Source organism: Neopsephotus bourkii, unplaced genomic scaffold, assembly GCF_033783945.1.
Source record: "Neopsephotus bourkii isolate Nb327-2 ecotype Australia unplaced genomic scaffold, CSIRO-AGI_Nbou_v1 NB_53, whole genome shotgun sequence".
Classification (NCBI taxonomy): Eukaryota; Metazoa; Chordata; class Aves; order Psittaciformes; family Psittacidae; genus Neopsephotus; species Neopsephotus bourkii.
Window position 1 is genome coordinate 11,908,680 of NW_026900570.1, and position 20,064 is coordinate 11,928,743.

At 38.8% G+C, this 20,064-nt stretch overlaps 1 protein-coding gene across 1 annotated transcript; it reads left to right on the forward strand.

Annotated features, from left to right (window-relative positions):
* Nucleotides 1-881: 881 nt before the first annotated feature.
* MASTL (microtubule associated serine/threonine kinase like) lies at nucleotides 882-19,730 on the forward strand. Its single transcript, XM_061350937.1, has 13 exons — nucleotides 882-1,159; nucleotides 3,155-3,292; nucleotides 4,721-4,860; nucleotides 5,624-5,712; nucleotides 7,132-7,238; nucleotides 7,566-7,698; nucleotides 8,274-8,446; nucleotides 9,584-10,831; nucleotides 11,625-11,763; nucleotides 14,693-14,806; nucleotides 14,894-14,995; nucleotides 17,311-17,479; nucleotides 18,527-19,730. Exons 1-12 carry the CDS (start codon nucleotides 968-970, stop codon nucleotides 17,466-17,468), a joined length of 2,733 nt encoding a protein of 910 aa, XP_061206921.1. The 5' UTR covers nucleotides 882-967; the 3' UTR covers nucleotides 17,469-17,479; nucleotides 18,527-19,730.
* The last annotated feature ends 334 nt before the right edge of the window (nucleotides 19,731-20,064 follow it).

The following is a 20,064-nucleotide window of genomic DNA, read 5'->3' on the forward strand; positions in this document are numbered from 1 at the left end:
GGTTAAAAGAATGACCATGAGCATAAATGAGAGCAGTAAATCTGGTAAACTGAGAAAAGCTGTGTAAACTGAGAGCAGAAGGCCTGCCTTCTGATAAGGCTATACTATCACAGGTGATTTGTCAAAAGGCCTCTCTCAGAACAGAAAGATGGCAGCAAGGTCACTTCAGGCTGTAAATGCCATTCCTGCCCCGGCTGTTACAACAGGAAGTCAGGGTGTAGACATGGAGATACCCAAACCAAGGAAACAAAGAAAACAGGGAGCAGCTGTGCCTAAGATTAAAGGAGGCTGAAGTAATAAAAAACTGGAGTAATGACCCACTGCCAAATTGGAAACATAAATGGCAAATTGAGTAGCTATTACTCAGACCAAAGCTTTGACAGATTGTCCTAATGAATGGTCTAAAAAACCCCAACCCACCACAACAGAATGTAATGCCATGGATGGGTTTTAACTGCTATATGCAATAATGAGGAAAGGTTTGAGGAGCCCTTATAATCAAGCTGGGAAGGCTGTCATGAGGAAATGTGCTTTAGCCTGATACCTTGACAAGAACCTTGTCGGAAACACACTACAGCAACACCCGCAGCCCTCGAAAGTAACATCGCAACCAATTTTATTCATCTTGACTGTGCCAGTAATAAACACTTAACTCCTGGCTGTGAGCAAAACTAAAGGCGCTGCTAACCGGACACCACCCGCAGCAGCGCCGTACATAGAACACGAAAAGCGGGCACCTCAACAATTACAAAGGCGGGTGCAACCCGACTTTAAGGCGCTGCTCCCGGCCCTGCCTCCCCAGCCGCCATTACACCCTCCTCCCTCTCTCCCTCAACAGCCACTGCGCGAGGGTTCTCGCGAGAACATAGTCACTTCTTCCCCCGCGCCCGTCCGTTGGCCGGCTACGCCGAGGGGCGGGGCTCTCGCCGCTTTGAATCGGTGCCGGGCGCCAGGGCAGAGGCTCGACATGGGGACTGTGGAGCCGGTGATCGAAGCTCGGCCGGAGGAAGGGGATGGCATTGTTGCGGCTGGTCCGAGGCGCCTGGAGGTTCCCCGGCCACCCTCCATCGAGGAGTTCACCATCGTGAAGCCCATTAGCCGTGGCGCTTTCGGGAAGGTGTACCTGGGCCGTAAGGCAGGGAGGCTTTATGCCGTGAAGGTAAGGGGCCACGCGGGCTAGGGGCGCCTCCCCGTCCTCTGCCGCCCTCGGGGCTCGATACTGCTTCCTCGCTGCCCAGTGTCGCGGTGCTTCCGTACTTCGCTTTCGTTTAACTAAGTGTAAGGAAAGGGGTGCCTAACGAAAGCCTACCGCGACCCGAGTCCTCTGCCTTCTGACCCCTGGGTTTCTAGGGAGCTGCCGCTGTTTTGGCAGGAGCCCAGTGTCTGGGAGATGGGCTGTCGGCATGACTGAGTTTAGCTTTCTCCTCGCAGTCCTATTTGCCTGGAGGCTACAAACTGCCACCGCGTTACGCCCTTCTTGCTTGTAAATACTTCCTAGAATCGAATGCATTGCAGCTGTCTTGCTACAGGGACGGTGTTCTCTTATCTAAGTGAGAAGTCTGCCTCTGATATGTATAGAGAAAGCAAATTACTTAAAATTTTTTGCTGAGTACACATTTTAAAACCCTTACATTTTCTATATTGATATGCAGAGGATTGAAAGCCAGGCTTGTCAGTGGTAAAACTTTACTGATGGTTTGTGTGAACTTGACCTTGCAATAAAAAGGTTTATAGCTAGCTGCATAGTGCACAAAGAACAGGAAAAGTAAAACCAGTCATGCAAAGTAGACATTGCTCTTCAGAGCTGTGTATGTCTATTTACATGATTTTACTATAAACGTTTTGAAGTGAAAGCTTATTTGTAAACTATTGTGAAGTTTATGGGCTATTCACAGCTACAACGTTTAACACATGCTTAAATATTTGTACAGTTAACACTTATTAACAGTGCAGTTCTATGTATTCTGTGTATGTCTTGGATTTTTTTTATATTTTTTTTTCTTTGCTATCAACTGTGATAATAGTAATGTAGTAGTGGAAACTAGTTCCTGCAGTTTAGGTGCTTCATATAGAGTGGTTCGATTGCATTACTGCAGTATCTTACACAAGTTTATTGGAAGTTTTGTGACCTAAAGGGTTTTGTGTAAATCCTTTATTGTTGTTGCAGTGAGATTTATGGATTTTTCAAGCTACAGAACTTTATGTGCTAGACGATTTTTACTGTTAACATCAACACTTATGTTGAGGGTATCAAATTACATTTCTTAATGTCTTGCTGTTTTTAAATGTTACCAAATTCTGTTATTAAATTCCAGTTGTAGCTGTAGATTCGACTTTTTAGTTATGTTGCGTAGATAATGGATAAAATAAATTTGCTTTAATATCACCCTACAGCTCTGTAGCAAAGATGTTTAAAGTGGGCAGATTTTCAGGGTGTATGCAATGCTTGCCTAAATACCCATCAGCTGTGCTTTTATGCAACTTCTGTTCGAGGTTAATGTTAAGTGGCCATCAGCATAGACGAATACAGGAATTAGATTCTAAATCACAGTTAAGCTTCCTATTTCTTCATTGTGAGTTGCATGTGTTTGAGGCCTCTACCCAAGGAAACAAATATTTGTTGGGCGTCTTGATTGTAAATTAAAATTAAGCTAAAATTTACTGCTTTCTCTGTAAAATTAAGAATTGGAGACTGGAATAGTTGCAGTCTTGCACTTCAGGATGCCAAGATAGGATGGCTTACTGCTGCACTCTTCAATCCTCAGAAAATACATCTCAGCCTCTGAAGAGCTGGAAAGATTTTGTCAGCAAGTGCATATCTAAGCATTGAACAAGCCTTTCTGGTTCTGAGTTGTATACTGTGGATAAGAGGATTAACTCCAGGCAGCTTAATTTCACATACAACCTAAACACTCATTTTCAGGTGTGTGCAATTGCAGTTAATATTGGTAGTGTGATTTCCATTCAGGAGTGAATTAGGACAGCAATGAAAAAGGTTCTTTAATAACCTGTGTTTTCAAATTTTTTCTGTATGTGAGGTTATAACTGTTTTATTTGTATGTCTGTTTGCAAGATAAGAGATATGTGAATTGACTGATGAACTATGGGTTCAGCAAATAAAAGATTGTTTATTTGATTCTGTTCTGTTTTTCAGGTGATGAAAAAAGCAGATATGATCAACAAAAACATGGTTCACCAGGTCCAGGCAGAGAGGGATGCATTGGCTCTCAGTAAAAGTCCTTTCATTGTGCACTTATACTATTCACTTCAGTCAGCTAATAACGTCTATTTAGTGAGTAAATAAATTATTCTGATGGTTTATGATAGGATTGAAAATGGAGTGCAGAGCTTTATTCATGTCAGAAAGATATTTTCATGATGGTAAAAGTGACCAGGGAATGGACTTGCTTTCTTTCTTGGAATGGTTGAACAAGTGAAATATTTCTCTTCCCCTGGTACCTTTTGAAATCTTTCCACCTTTTTCCCCTTTTTTTACATGAAAGTCTTTTTTAATAGGTAATCTGAGGAATATGTAGAAATCCTAGGGAAAGCAAAACAATAAACTATTCTGTTCAAGCAGAACCCAAGTAACTGAAAAATACCCTGTGGCTCACCTAAAGGAAATCTGTTTCACTTGCTGCCTGTGGTCAGAATTCATGATGGTGGTTAGCCTAGATGACAAAAGGATAACTGAGTGGGAAAACTAAATGCTAGTCTCCATGGAGCACTGTGGAGTACAGAGGGCTTGAACATAATTTTATATGCTGCCTCCCCATGAAAATGGTATGGATTAAGACTCTATATAAGGATCTGCTGTATTGTCTTGTTTGCTGTAAGGACAGACAGTAAACAGCTTGATTAAATTGAGGCGAGGTTGCTGTGCAGTCCTACAATGCATGTGTAAATGAAGGCTTCTTTTCCTGGAATCTCTGTTTAATTGCTGTGTAGAGTAGAGGAGTTCAGGGTGAAGGATTTTAAAGGAGATGCTATTCATAATATGTGGAATAGTATTGTATGTTGGAATCTAAGTACTGATGAGATTGGTTGACAGAAAAGCCCATAAAATCATTCTTGTTATTGAAAAGTGAGCTTCTAAAAGCCTGCTGACTTTTCTTTTGTATTGACTATGACATGGGCCATAATAATGTGTGAGTTTGATTAAATTTTTTTGTCTATTTTTGTTAAGCATGCTTTTTTTTGTGTGTGTCTTAAATACAGTAGCCCTCACTGTATACATTCCTGGAAATTTGCATTTATTTCACAAGGCTCAGATCTGAATTTGCTATTGTGTATAAATACTTGCAAAATAAAATCATTGAGATACTTCTTCTATACAAACCAAATACCAGTGGTATTTGGCTTCAGGCCTTGAGCTTCCTGAAAGTGCTTTGTAATTTATTTTCTGTAATACAGAAATCTTTCAGAAACTAAAAAGTTGAGCTGACTGCAGGAGTTATTTGAGAGCTGACAATTGAAAGTAGGCTAGGCAAATAAAATCAGCAAATGGTTTATTAAAAGAAAAATGGTTTATATCCTCTATAATTAGGAGTTTTAATTTTATCCAAGCGAAAAGTATCGTGTGAGAAATGAAGTTTGCACAGGGAAGCCACCTTTGTATTCTGCTCTTTGAAATTATGTCTTCCTGGGGTGAAAGGTATTTTATGTTTGCAAATTTTAAATGCATTTTAAAAATGTTAAATTTAAAACATTTGAATGGCAGGTGATGGAGTACCTTATTGGTGGAGATGTCAAATCTCTTCTCCATATTTATGGATATTTTGATGAAGAAATGGCTGTTAAGTATATTTCTGAAGCGGCATTGGCTCTTGATTATCTTCACAGGCATGGGATAATCCACAGGTAAAACCTACTTTTTGTTCTCTTACAAATAAGCATCTGATAGTTTGAGTTTTTAATTTTTCCCTCAAACACATAACCAATCACCATTTCATAGTAGCAGCTGACTCACTTGCTACAGCTTCTGAAAGGTCTTTTTGCATGTATATGTTGCAGCAATGTCATGAAACAACAATTAAAATCTTTCCATATATGTTAATCAGACAAACACTACACTGCTTTCCCCTGCCTGTGCGTTCTTCCCCCACTACTGAGATGTATTAGTAGCTATGCTGCCTCCTAGGTCCCTCCCCCTTTTAAATGATTGCTAGTTCTGGAACCCTCCGAGTACTGCAAGCATGTAACTATAGGACAAATGGACATTGACTACTCTAGTGCTTCCCCTGCAGTGAGAATTCTTTGCTGTGTTCAGTAATGCCACACAGAGAACACACATGAAAATTTTTACTGGAGGCTTCCTTGTCATGTGGGAACTACACATTAGTAAATGTTGTGATGTTAGTACTCACAAAAAACTTTTTAAACCTGATGAAACAAACTCATAACATGCATGGTCCTTTTACAAACTGAGAAGTTTGTACAATATTCAGTGCTAGAAATGTTTAATTGTTTTGGTGCATTCCTCCAGATAGAATCTTCTGCTGGCTAAGAGTTGTTACTGAAAACCAACTATAATCAATGTTTTGCATTGAGTGTTTCTGGATAGGTAACTTTCTTAATATTGCTCAGTTGTCTTTGCTGACTTGAATTGTGTTCATGTCTTCAGGGATCTGAAGCCAGACAATATGCTCATTTCTAATCAGGGCCATATAAAGTTGACAGACTTTGGGCTTTCCAGAGTTACTCTGAATAGAGGTAAGGGTTGTCTGTATCCTTTTGCTTGTATTGAATTGTGTGTTTGTGTCATGTTCCCATATTCCTGAATGCTTTACATCCCCACAGAGGGCAGCTTTCAATTAATTAAGCACAAATGTGCCCTGTTATCTGTTTTTAGTGGGTAACTAGTAATAAGGCCCATGCTATAAAGGGTCTGCTCTTCACCTTGCACTTCAGAAGCTAAAATATTTGTTCTTTGGGATGAGGGTTTATGAAATATGATCTAGAGCCATTTCCCTTGAGGTGTATGGATTTAAAAGTCCTATATGATGCTCACTAAGAGAATTCAAATAGTGAATGAATAATTCTGGCTTTTTCTTTGTGTTTCTCTGGCTATTTCTGTACTCGTGTATATTTTTTCTAACTTGAATGTTCCTTAATGTGAGTGACAGGAGGAGGTGGTGAGTCTCTAACAGAAGATTATAGATCAGTGCTTTAGTATATGAACATACTGTTTTCAAGTATCAGAAAATATAGTTGAATAGCCAAATGACTGTCTGGCACAGGCAATAGGCTGCACTCTTAAGGTGAATAGTCAGTTCCTGAGCTAGTTTGCATCTCCAGAACTTTAGGTGCGTAAGTCAACCTAATGCCAGACAGCACCAGGGTTTTTTTTCTGTTGTTGTGTTTGGTGTAGGTGGATTTTGTTTTGTGGGGCTTTTTCGTTGTTGTTTTTGTTTGTTGTTGTTTTTTTATTTTTGTGTTGATGGTTGTGGGGGTTTTTGTTTGTTTTTTTTTTGTTTTTTAGGCAGTTGCTGGTGGGTACATCCTTTTTATTGAGTTAATGTAGAAATTCAGAGTTGTCTATAGAGTTTGCCTTTAAGAGTATAGAGGAAAATCCTAAGTTTAGTGTGTTTTCAGTAATATACTGCTTTAATTAATAAATTCTAACAGGACATATTGTGTCTAGTTGAACATATGTAAGCTATAAACTTACTTGCCTTTAGTGAGCAAAAAATGACATTTTAAGGTTAAACTTTCACCTATAAAAAAATCGCCTGTAGCTTTGTTGCTCTATCTTTGGGAGAGAAGGCATGCTTGGAATTAAATTTACTATCTTAGCCCCCAGGCAATAGGCCAATTGCTACCAAAAACCCAAAGCTGTTATCAAGTTAGAATACGTAACACTTCCAACATGGTATGTTGGAAAGGAAATTGGACTTTAGCAGTTTCTGTATTTATAAACTGTAGTTTTATGATATACAGGATATCCTCTTGAATAAGTACATATGGATATGTCTTCACTTGGGTTTGGTGGCTTCTTTTGTATATTTGTCCAATATGTGGCTAAATTTTTTTTCCCCATCTCTTAATAAAATTTAAGTAAATGCCTGCAAATTTACTTATTTAATAGCAAAAGCAAAAACTGACCTGCTTTGTATCTTCTTCTGTTTGTAGAGATAAATATGATAGATATCCTTACTACGCCATCAATGGCAAAGCCAAAGCAAGACTACTCACGTACTCCAGGACAATTGTTGTCTCTCATCAGTTCTCTGGGTTTTGTAAGTAATTTTCACCGTCTTTAAGTACTTCATTCTTTTGGCTTGCTTACTACTTTTAATGTAATGATAGAAGTGTTAAGGTTATACTTGCATCTTTTCTGCCAGCTGGTAGCAGGGCTTTTTTCCAATACCTTAAAGTTCTGAAGTGATTACCTTGGACTGTGTTTCAAACTGATGACTGTCAGTTGTGCTTCAAAAAAATTGGTAAATGAGCATGGCTGAACTCCAATGCAGGCATAATAAAGTATATGTGTGGTTACACTCCCAATCCTGGATGTTTTGTTCAGACTTCATTAACTTGTAACTATGCTTCTTACTGTTTGATAGTATACGCCTGTTGGAATGAAAATGCCAGAGTACAAGTCAAGTGAATCATCTGAGAGTCTGCATGGAATGGTTTCTCCCTTACCTATGGTCCAAAAGGAAGAAACCCCTCTTTCAACTAAATTATTCAAAACATGTGAGTATACCACACCTTGTACTGAGTAATACTCTGGCTGTAAGATTGTAGTCTTTCAATTTTATGGGAGTAGCTTGAATCCACTGGATGAAAGGTGTGCTTTTGTTAGTGCCTTGCTGTCTGCTGTTCCTGTAGTATGTGAGGTCTGATGTGGTTTCACCTACACTACTTACATCATCTTCTGATTTTTTTTTTCAAATGCAGAACTACTGAATGCAAAATGACCCTTTAAGATTTTACATAAATAGTGCGAGTTCTTGGCATTTAACATAATAATGTGCGCTTTTGTTTAAATTGTCTTATCTTACTGCTTCCTCATTTCTGACCTGAAATGAGGAAGAAGGCTACCATGGTGCTAATGTTCATATTGCTTTTAAATTCTTGGTAAGTCCTTGCTTCAAAAAATGAGTGAATTGACTACACAGGAAAGATGATGAGAGAAATGAATGTCATGCATGGCTTTCCATAACTTCCTTCAGTATGAAAGCTTGACGTCCTGTGAAGCTGGTTAATATTTGTTGCCTATTTGTAACAATACTTAATTGATTCTAAATTTTTTTCTTTCCCCTCTCAAGATCTTGATACTTCTCCATTAACTCCCGTGATGCCAGTGAGAAGTTTAACTCCTACTCTGCTTCAGTCAAGAAAAAGGTTTGGTACCTCCAGTGCCAGTAGTCAATCCCAAAAATACCTGTCTGGTATGGAATCAGAATGCTGCAGCAGCCCCAGGTGGGAGAAAGATGTAGAGGTCAGGACTGTTTTATCTTCCCACTATACATTAAAACTAGCTTGTAGTTTTATATATACTGCTGCAGGTATCCTCTACTTACTTCCCCCAGTTATTTCAGATGTAGAGAAGCCTTCCTACAGCCGGAGCAGGGGTTGTAATCCTTGCTGAGGAGTTTTGGATCAAACTAGTAGTATTTCTTTCTTCAAACCAATAGTAGTCCTGTGCAACATAACACAAAAAGCAAATGCCACTTAATCTGCAGCCAAGGCTTCTGCTGGACAGCAGTGGCTTAACCCTGTTCTTCACAAGATGGGCAATGCTGGGAGCATTGGCTCTCTGGAAGCTGACTTTATCTGTATAAGTTGTATTAGCTCAGCATGCAGGCAAAAGAATTTCTTTTAAAAGGCAGAACTTGGGAAAAATAATAAAATACACTTCAAACTTCTACTAGCTATTAAAAATGGGAGAAGCTTAAGGTCTATACTACTGGAAGGTTTTGTATCAATTATTCAAATACCAGTAGTTATAGCTGGTGTTGTATACAAAATACTTTCTCCTAGTTTAAATTGTTAATGAAATTCTGTACAAATACAGACCTAAAAGGAAATGCTGCTATAATATTTGGTCCTTTGCACAATTTCTGTTTAGATAACACGCAAAACCTCATGTTTAAAACGATTTATAACTTTGTTATATCTGTCCATTTCTCAAGATTATGTTTTCAATATTGTGTTGCCAAAGTGGTAGTAATGTAAGATTTTCCTTTTGTCATCTCTGAAGTATAAACAACAGGGTAGTATGATGGGGTTCTTTGATTTGGGGTTTGTTAGAACCTGAGAACTTCTGCAGCTTAACTTTTTAATATAAAATCAGAAATACAACTTTAACTGCTATATTTCTTTCTTAAGCATTTAAAAATACTTTATTTTCTATTGTATTCTACCAAGCTTATGTACTTAAAGTCAAATTATCCCTAATCTAGTTTTGATTATTTTTTTCATGTATTATGTCATGTTTCTCACTGCTATTGTTTATAAAGAATAAGTGATGCTTGGCAATTTGCAGTTTTTTATGGAAGTGGAACTGAGGTATTTTAAGACATTTCTGTAATGCTGTAGCCCTATTTTTCTTGATACTCAATCTTCTTGTTTGTAGCAAAGTGAAGATGAACCGTGTTCTACAACAGGCAAACCAAGTTACAGTGAGTCAGCTGTCCTTTCAAATGTAGAATTACAGAATAGCAAAGGTCTGAATATTTTAAAGACAAAAGAACTGGAGTCTGCCATTTCTCCCGTCAGCAGCAATGACTCTGGCAATCAGCAGAAGTTGGGAAGCAAATATTCTGATATAACAAATACTCCTGTGACCACACTGGATATGAAAGCCATAGTCAGAAAATGTCTTTCTGAAAACAAGATTTGGGAGGAAAAACTCTTCATACGTGAAAGAGATGGGACTAAAGAAACACCAGAAACTTCCAATGAACGACAGTCATGGTCAAGGCAGAATGAGCCTGTCAAGCCAATTAAAAAGGAGGAAATTTTTGAAAAACCAGGTGTAAAAAGAAGTTTTGAATTAGTTGACACTAGTCCTTCTGAGGAGCTTAACTATGTTAAGAAAAGCAACGCAGAATATAAACGTGGCTGTCAGATCATAGAATTTCCAGCACATAAAAGGACAGGTTTGACAACAGAAATTCAGTCCTTAATGCTTTGTGATGATGGATGCCTACAGGACACCTGCAAAAGCAAGGAACCAGTTCGGAGTCTTATTGGTAACCAGAAAACATCAGAAAGTTCGCTTATTTCAGTTACAGCCAAAAACCTTGCGTGTGATCTGGATGCTGACTATGAAAAGGATAATAAAAAGGAGTATATGAACTCAAGTTTTTTAGGCAGTGATGATGAAAAGCCTTTAGGAATCCTCAGTGCTGATTCTGACTTGTCATTTCCTGAAATGTCTGTTACAGAAAACCATTTAGAAAAGCAGCTTTTAGATTTGGACAGAAGTGTTAAAGACCTTTCCTTTGAGGAGCTAAAACCAGAAGGCGTGCTTGTAACATCACTGGAGTCCCAAGATGCCACACAAAATAAAGAGGAAGCGCATGCTGTCCAGGAATACAAGCCATTACCTGAGGAAAAGGATAATGACCAAAAACACATGAAAGAAACTCACTGTGACATAGTATCTTCTCCTTCAGAAAAGATGATGGAAGCAGTGAATATGTTAAAAAAAAATGCTGTTGTTTTCCGAAGTTATAATAGCCCAATTAATATATCTAATATATCTGAGCCATGTAGCATGGCTTCCTTAGATATAATGGATGTTTCACCTGCTTGTAGTGGCTCTTACCCAACAGCTATTACTCCATTACAGAAAGGAAGGCCATACCGAGCCTATCAGGTATGTAAGGAGACATTTGGAGGCTTTGTGTGTGCATTAAGCATTAGTGATCCAAAATTTTCAGTTGCTAATTTAGAGGGAAAATTCTAGTAGCTTAAGGTAGTCTGTCATAGTGACCTTTGTGGACAGGCTTTCAGTGGACAAAATTACAGTTATTGGTAAGCTCTTAAAGAAATTGTGTCCACTGGTTTGCTTCTGTCTCAGCAAGTGTTGTCTGTCCACCTCTTGGAGAAATCCTTTACTCTTACAGTGTACCAGTAAAGAAAGCCTGGGCTATTTTGTCTTATCTGACATTTAGTGCAGTGTGGTATTTTCTGTGGGCAATTGTATGCTTCCTGATGTGATGGGAAGGCTTTGCTTTATTTATTTATTTATTTTCAATCCTGCATTCCTCCCAAGACAGTCTGCAAATGCTGTTCAGGCACAATGAGAGCTATTGTGCCTGCTGTTTTCTTATCCTGGTAAAAGTGATGATGTAATGTGTACTGCCAAGTACCAATTGCAAGCTTATTATGAAGCTTAATGTAAAAGTTGCTGTGGACTTGACATTGGAGGATGAACTTAGGCAAAAGTTTCCTTAAGAGTAGGCATCTAAACTTTTTATGGTTTTAGACAGTTGAGATGAAGAAATGGAAACACATTTCACAATTTCTCAGGGAATGTACATTGTGATATGTGTTTGACTTTGCTATTGATGTTGAGTATCAGCTATTGCACCCATTACTAATCCTGGAGATGGGAGTTTCTCAGCTGTTTTTGATTGACATCTGAAGTCTTTGTTGCCCCTCTTAAGACATCTCATCAGGGAGATGCTGGCACACCATATAGGACTCCAAAGAGCGTAAGAAGAGGAGCTGCTCCAGTAGAAGGTGAACGCATCCTGGGGACCCCAGACTACCTGGCACCTGAGCTGCTTTTGACAAAGCCTCATGGTAAGACAAAATATGGAGTTTCTAAATACTAGTTAAGGTGACATGTTTACATTTCTAAAGGTCTCTACAACTCTAAACCCTTTAAATAATAAGACTATAAGTTATTTAAAAATACCTAGTGCTTAGCTTTGGCCAATGTGCATGGCTGTGTTTGTTCAGCTGCCCCTCCACTTTTTTCACAGCTCCAAAGGTTTTGACTGTCTAGTGTAGTAGTCTTGTCTGCTGTTACTCTAATGCACTGGAAGTGGGTTTAGGCAGCCTGGGACTTGTATGTGGTTTAGGTGTCAGAACTTGCTCATCCTGAGTGTTCTTAAGGATTCTTTTGGGGGGGGGGCAGGAGGAACTTAGTGAAATTTAGTACGAAAGGAAGAGTTACGTGTATCCAGACAAGTTTATGAAGTTGCATCCAAATAAGTTACTGAGTTGAATGACTTCATGAAACACTTAAGATGTTGTCAGGATCTTTCAGACAAGTGGGCAGTAGTAGCCATCAATTTTATGTTGTTTTTAAAAAATACAGTAATAAAAGGACAGAACTTTGAAGTCCATAAATATCTTTGGCTTAAATACTGAGATCAGAAAAAAAGTCTTGAAGTATTTTCCTGCTAACTTGCAAGAACCATTAACAAAATAACTGCGATGTATCCCTGATATATTTGTTGTATTAATAATTACATTTTATTTCCATATCAAAAGTATACTTCTATTTTGTAGAGCTAATAGTCTTAGGAAAATTGTATGAGATAAGCGATCTTCATTGAGAAATAAAACTAATCTGTGGAACACTAAAATTCTGCAGCTAATATATGTTAACGAAAACTGCATGAAGTGATTTAACAACTATAATGACTAAAGTTACTGAACATATGTAGTTGCTGTTTAGCACTTCTGCTTAAAAATTCTGGTCATTTGGCAGGCATTAAACAGTATAATAGCTTGGAATACAATTAATGCTACTTAGACAATGTGAAACTTTGTTGCAAGGTGACATCTGTGCAGTTATTGATCGTCTTCAGGACTTCAGTGATAACTTGCAAAGAGTCCGGGGTTGATGTCAAGAAATGGCAAATCTCCCATTTACCTTCAGTGAAGGCAGGGCTTTCTGGCTTCAGAACTTGAAACTTTTACTCACTAGGTATTTCTGGTGTTGCTGACTTGCTTGTAAATGTGGTTGTAATCCTGAACTATAGCCATGTTACAGAACTATTTTATTTCTGTTTCTAACTTAAATTTAGCATTGACATCTATCTTTATTGTTGAGTTACTACCTTAAGGAAAAACGTATTCCTATGCCTTCAGAGAATCATACCTGGTATTTGATGTTCCTGTAGGGTTTTCATGCAATAATTGTAATTTTCTTGCTTCCTTGTCTTTTCATATGCAGGGACTCTAATCTCTGGTGAGTTTGCTATACGCTGTGCAAAAATGGAGTGTTCAGCATAACTGTAAACAGTCAAAGTAAAACCAGATCACAATTTCAAAGAAACTTGTCTGAGTGAACAACACTTCTATATAGAAAGAAATGCCCATTATGCACTGCACATAAAAATCTGTGGTGTTCCCGTAAGGCATTCAGGAAACATCAGTGTCAATATGACTAGGCCATCGGGAATGGCACACATAAGCCTATATACTTCAGGAGTAAAGTCAGCATTCTTAAAGGCATTGTGTAAAAGGAAATAGACCAGAGACACCTTTTCTTCATGTTTTCCTTCACTTTATGCAATCAGTCTGATTTACTTTGTGTGCGGGTAAAAAAGGCTCAGATGCTTGAGACCTGGTATTTGTTTCTTGCTTCAAGTACTGATAAATGTAGTTTAGTAGGGTTATGTAGTAGGGAGTTAATTTAATCTCTGGTTAAACTTTGGGTGGGAAAAATTGCTGGTGATACCAGTGTTACTACACTGTTCAGAGTTGTGATCTTGGTAGACTTTGACTGAAGTTAGGAGTATTTTTACCTGAACGTCCAAGTGCTTCTGACAGTGGATGTGATCTCACAGCTTTGATACGCTTATAGCTTGGAGGCACTTATGCAGTTAAAACTTGCTGAAAGTGTGCTAGATTACTAGTCACACGTTTCAGTTTTCAGCATTTCTAAACTTAGTTGATAGCCCTTTTGAAATGGCTCAAAACATTTGCTTTCTTAACTGTCTTAATTTTTTATGTGCCAAAAACAAAGCTGAGAAAAATTACACTTAACTTGAAAAGACTTTTGTTTTGCAGCAAGTGTGGCACCTGTTCTTTATACAGCGGAGTGAGCATGGCTTGAAGATGCAGAAAGCTTAGAATGCACGCAGTAGTGTCTGGGATTGCTTTGCCTGCTTGTTTTAAGTAGGCTAATAAGATGGGTTTGGAAAGAAAAAAAAACTGGAATGAGAACCAAAACTACTTAGTAAGAGGAGAGAGAGCCTAGTGATTGTGTTGCCCTCATCAACTTTAATTCCAGCTTCTCACATGTGGCTCATCTCTGCACACTGTCTTCAATAATTTGACATGAAGTTAGACAAATAAAAATGAAGTTCAATAGCTTGGGCTCTTGGAGTCCTCTCAAAGAACTGAGAGAAGGATACGGTTTATGACATGGAGCAGCTAAAGGCAACTGTTTTTTACTGTAAAACAATTTCTTGGAGAAGCCAGCTCCTGGACTCCCTGTGATGGGAGTTGATTACTAGATTGCTTGTAAAAGCCCCCTTGCTTTTATCAGTAAACCCTGGTATTATCTGTAATGAACTGAGGAGCAGACTAGCTTCTAAAAAGTCCTTTAATATACTTTTAATTTTTCTGCATGACTATTAAGTACAACTTATTTTGTCTCTTCATTTCCAAAAACTTTGTGGGATTTAAACACTTCAGTTTCTGTCATGACTAAGCTTCAAGTCTTTGCAAATATGATTCGTGTTAGTGTAATGACCTGGATTTCTCTTCCCAGGTTCTGCTGTAGACTGGTGGGCCCTTGGAGTTTGTCTGTTTGAGTTTCTAACTGGAATTCCACCTTTTAATGATGAAACACCAACACAAGTCTTCCAAAATATTTTGAAGAGAGGTAATCTGTCTCTGTAACGGGGGGAAAGTATGTATGTCCAGCATTTGTTTTATGGCTTGAGTTACTGATTCTTCTGCATCTTTGTAGATATTCCCTGGCCTGAGGGTGAAGAAAAGCTGTCTGATAATGCCCAAAATGCAATAGATATTCTTCTAACAATTGACAGTACTAAGAGAGCTGGACTGAAGGGTTAGTATTAAAACTCTCTTGTGTTCCTTGCAACTAGTTAAATATGTCAAAGTGGTGATGTGCTCCACCTGAAACTTAGACTAAATCTTTAATGCCAGTTTGGGTACCATATATAGTGCTAGAACACTTCAAGTTGTGGTATTTTCTGTATTTTTGTAGAGATTTGCCCTCTTGAAGGAAATTTTGAGGGTGGAATGTTTTCTGGTTTGTTTTTATTGAACTTTTGATTTGCTCTAAATGCTGTTCTGCTGTGGAAGTTCAGTGTTTGATATCTGACGTACCAAAGTTCACTCTTGCCTAACTCAGTAACAGGTATTTGTGGGTTTTGACCTGATTGATTTGGAGGGGGTTTGATTAAAAGCCTATAATTTGGGAGAAAAGTCTCCTGCAAAAGTTAATTCAAAGGAGCTTTTTCTTAGGAATCAGCCTGTCTTTACTGAATGTACAGGAACAGTTAGATGCTACGTGCTATACAAAGTCTACATAATATTTTTCCCTTGTAGAAGGTCTTAAATGTTCGCAGTTCTAATGGTGAATATATTTTATTTAAAAAAATAACATGAAGGAAAGTTACAGTAAGAAGCTTTCAAAAAGGTAGAAGGAATCTTGAGAAAGCTACCCTAGAAATCACTGGAGAAGGAAATGGTTACGGAAATGCTTACTCAAAAAGAGACTAAAGACTAGAAACTGAAACCAGGACAGATCAAATCAGAGAAGGCACACAGCTATAAATGAAGATCATGATGTCAAAGGGGAATTCTGTGGCTCTTTCATGTCTCACAAAAAGCATCTTATGTCTTGAAGTTATTGTCTATCCTTGCACATTAGGGTGAAATCTAATTGCCTGCCACACATAGAAATTTTAACTAGATATCATAATGGTTTCTTCCAGTCTGAAGTTCTTGGAAATCCATTCTTTGTCAGGACCTTTATAACTGTATCTGATCTCCCTAGCCAATTTATAGGCTGCTGAAGTGAAGTTCTGTGAGTAGCTTTCAGGACAACCTTTAAGCTTTCCTCATTGTGGCTGAGTTTCCATCACTGCCTGTTGTTTTCCCCAAAACACATGCTCTCCCTCTCTCTTTCTCCAGTGTAGAAAGCTAACTTACTAAGAGAAATCCTGGTTATATCATGTTCTAGCACAGTGCTTCTGCAAGTTTAGTCTTACCAGATAGGAGAAGCTTTAAAGAAGCATTTGGCAGAGAATGCTGGTTCCAGTGTCTGGGTTTGGCTTTTACCACCCCCTTAAGAGACAGACAGGAGCTGACTGCCAGCTTTTCTTGGGGAAAGACACTGAAGTCTGCTCACCTTTTCAGCTGAAGACAGCTTTCAGTGTATGGGAACTCTCTTAGGAGCAGAACTATGGACAGTTCTGAGATAGTGATCTGTGTAGTCCCCTGCTGCATATATGGGAACAGAAGTGATTAGGAGTTAGAAGACTCTTGATTTATTGCCTTTTGACTATAATAAGCAAATAGTGTTACATTATTTGATCAGGAAATGTAGAAATAATAAACATTAATCTCTTGTTGTCTATCAGGTAAAAGCATGAGCTATGTCCTTAAATTAAAATTTGCAGTGAGTGTTTGTCTTGGTCAAGCTTCCATCTTCGAAATGCTATTTTTACCTGTCCTATTTGCTTTTGATTTGTGTGGGGCAGGTGATAAAAAACATGGGTTTGTCACCTGCTGTGTTGAAAAGGTGCTTTCTCGGGTTGAATCCAAGTAGCAAAGTCACTTTCATCGGGGGGTGGTGTTTTCAGGCTATGCAGAGGAAACACCAGACCTTGTGTGGCAGGAAGTCATGTTCTGGCCAGAATGGATAGGACAAGGGAGTTCTCCTTGAGTCAGCAAGTCTTGCAGCTTGGTTAGTTAACCTTTGGGCTGGGAAAGATGAATCTGGTGGTCTGTGGTATCTTTTACCGTAACAGTGTTTAGACTCCTGTGTCCAGTAGGAGGCCAGAGAGGACTGTGCAGAGGAGTGAAGCCATGAGCTAGGAAAAGGCAGGTGGCCTGGAAGAGTGGAAAAAGGTGGGAGGGACTCTCACATGTTCACTCAGCACAGACCTTTGGCAAAATGAGAAACGGGCATTGAAGTGATGCTTAAAATTTCTGTGGTGTCCTAGCATATGAGACATGCCCCATGGGCACCTCTGATCTGCTGTGTAGAACAGGTTCTCCAGCTGGGGGAAGATAGTTGGTTGGCATGACAGTCGTTTGATCCCACTGAGGTTACAGTTATCCATCAAGGGAACAAAGTGACTATGGGGCTTGGACAAGAGGATGTTTATAATTCTTGTGTGACTTCTGTTTCAGAACTAAAAAATCACCCTTTCTTTCATGGTGTGGACTGGGATAATCTACAAAATCAAACTATGCCATTTATACCTCAGCCGGATGATGAAACTGATACTTCTTACTTCGAAGCTAGGAATAATGCTCAGCACCTGACTGTGTCTGGATTTAGCTTATAGCATCAAGACAAGTGAGCCTTCTCCATGTTTTTGCACATTTACAGGTTGTCCTACTACACTAGCTTGGTCTTAAGCAAGTTTCCTTGCCAAATTTAGAGTGTGTTTTAACAGTCTGGTTTTATTATTGTATCCTTTATTCTGAAGTGAAACTACTGTATGAAACTTAGCTGGTATCAAGTGCCTTCATGCTACATTTTCTCACTTGCTGCACCTTACTAAGAGACCAGAGCGTTGTATTTCTTGGAGCTAATAACACTTGGCAATGATGGGGCTTTTTTTTAATAGCGATGAGTAACTCCAGCAAGGTGGTGTGAAGTTATTTCCCCCTTAAACATAGTAGGGAAAGGACATGAGTACATGTAAATTGTAGCTAATTATAACTTACCTATTGATGGGTTGGTGTGATGGCAGCCTTGTCTGTGGGAGTAAACCATTCTGGCCAGTTTGCATATACAGCCACTGTACAAAACTGTTTCTATTTGAGGTGGGAAATTGAAATGTTAATGCAGTGTTGAAATGTTTGTCTTCTGTTTATCTTATCCCAAGAAGGGGTGGGAAGAGGCAGTGTTGCTGAAAGCTAACTCAGTGAGATGTGGTGGTGACATTGACAGCAGCTGTCCTGGGGAAGGATACTTGGGGAAGTCCAAATGCTTGCACTGTAACCACTTACACCATACCTAGATGGATTGGACAGTACATGTTTTAGCAATTACTTGCCTTAAATAGAAAATTCTGAGTGTGTGTGTGCTCACTCATGTTGGATGATAGAAAACAAAATCACCTGAGCGTTTGCCAGTAAGTGAAGTAGTATTCATGCTGAAGCTGCTGTATATTAAAGACAGTAACATACTGTAAACAGGCTGTTCTGTGAACTCAACAACCAGATCTTAGATTTTACTAGAACTTGCGTTACAAGTGTATATTATTATAAATCCTAATTACGGGGGATATATTTAAATCTATTTTTAAATGCAACATAGAACTTGCATCTGCTGGGTTTTAAAGGTTTATTTGTACATCATTCTGTTTTAATCACTTTTAATATTTCTCTTGCATAGGTATCTTTGTCAGCTGGCTTACTGAAAAGGTTTGTGTTTGAGGCTTGTACTTGTTAGATGAAGATCACTTGTGCTGATGGTGCCAGCCAGTGGCTGCCTGTCAGAAGCCAAGTATTCTGCTAGTGAGTTTGGCCAAGGGGCTTTTGAGTTTCACGAAGTGATCTGTCTTGCAAAAGGAGAAGAGTTGTTCCTCCATTGCTTTGCTTCTTGGGAAACAAGACCTACTAATGGAATTCTGAGCAAGCAGTGTCTGCTAGGTTCCTACTGTTGCTCAGGGAGCTGCAAAGTAATAGGGATGGGAGCAAACAAGATGTTTCCTACAAGGGCAAAAAAAAGCTAATTCTTAACAGCTCAGAATGAGAAATCCCACTCTAGGTGTGATAATGTCAACATAGTGAAGCAGAATCTTTGCAAGTTCCAAAGCACACAGTGACTCTCACTCCCTTTGCTAAGGACTTCAACAGCAACAACTTAGAAGCTTTCTGAAATCAGTGTTACATGAAAAAGGTGCAAACAATCAAATGTCATGAAGTAGTGTAGCAGTGGCCACAGGCAATGTTCTCTGAACATGGGGAGTTCTTCACCATTTTCCCTGTGTAAAGTCAGAATATATAAACTTAGGGAACACCTGAAGTAATTGCTGGTATTTCATGTAACTTATTCTTCCATTTCTAGTAATCTGGTTTAAGAAAGCTTAGGCTGTACAAAGATGTACCTGTTTCATGCTGAGGAAAATACTCCAAAAATGTGTAAGGAAATAATGGAAACAACACCACAGCAGCTGTGGGTCTTCAGTACTTTACTAAATGTTTACAGCCTGTTCCCATTTTGTGTATCATACATTTCTCTTGCAGCACAAAACCCTCATTGCAGGGGTATGACATGTTAAAGACAACCCCTTGAAATAATTGTCAATCAGCTGCAAGGGTCAAAGCAAGCTTCTATCAAAAGCTTTTCTTTATCAATTACAGTGAGTTACAGAACTGATTAAAGTCTTTTAGGGAATCCAGTGCTAGTGCACACAGCCAGAGCTGCTGCTCCACCAAAACACTGGGCATAGAAAAAACCTTGTTAACTTTCTGTTTTATGAAAGCCTCAAGTCTTTGTATAAAAACCTTTATTTTAAAAGAAAATTATGGTTGTTCTACCCTAGTTGTATAATACAATACAAACCCATGAGTTCTGTACGACAATAAATAGGCTGCCTGACAAACCAGAATGTTTAATGTGACCAGTTACCACCACACTGCTGCCAGGAGCTGTTAAATTCTGCACAAGCAGCACTTAAGACTTGCAGTACCCTGTTGTCCTTGATGTCTTGCATTTATCCTCATCATAGCAATGTGGAATTGAATTTCACATGTTGATTGTTGGGGGTTGTGGTGTGGTTTTGCCTGTTGGGGTGTTTCTTTCGGGGGTTCTTCAACATGGAATTCAATGTTAACTTTCAATTGTGCTGGTTTTGCTCCACTTATTGACTTAAAATGTCAATTGACTGACTTCCAGGCAAAAGTACAAGCTGTAATATAGCTGAAAGA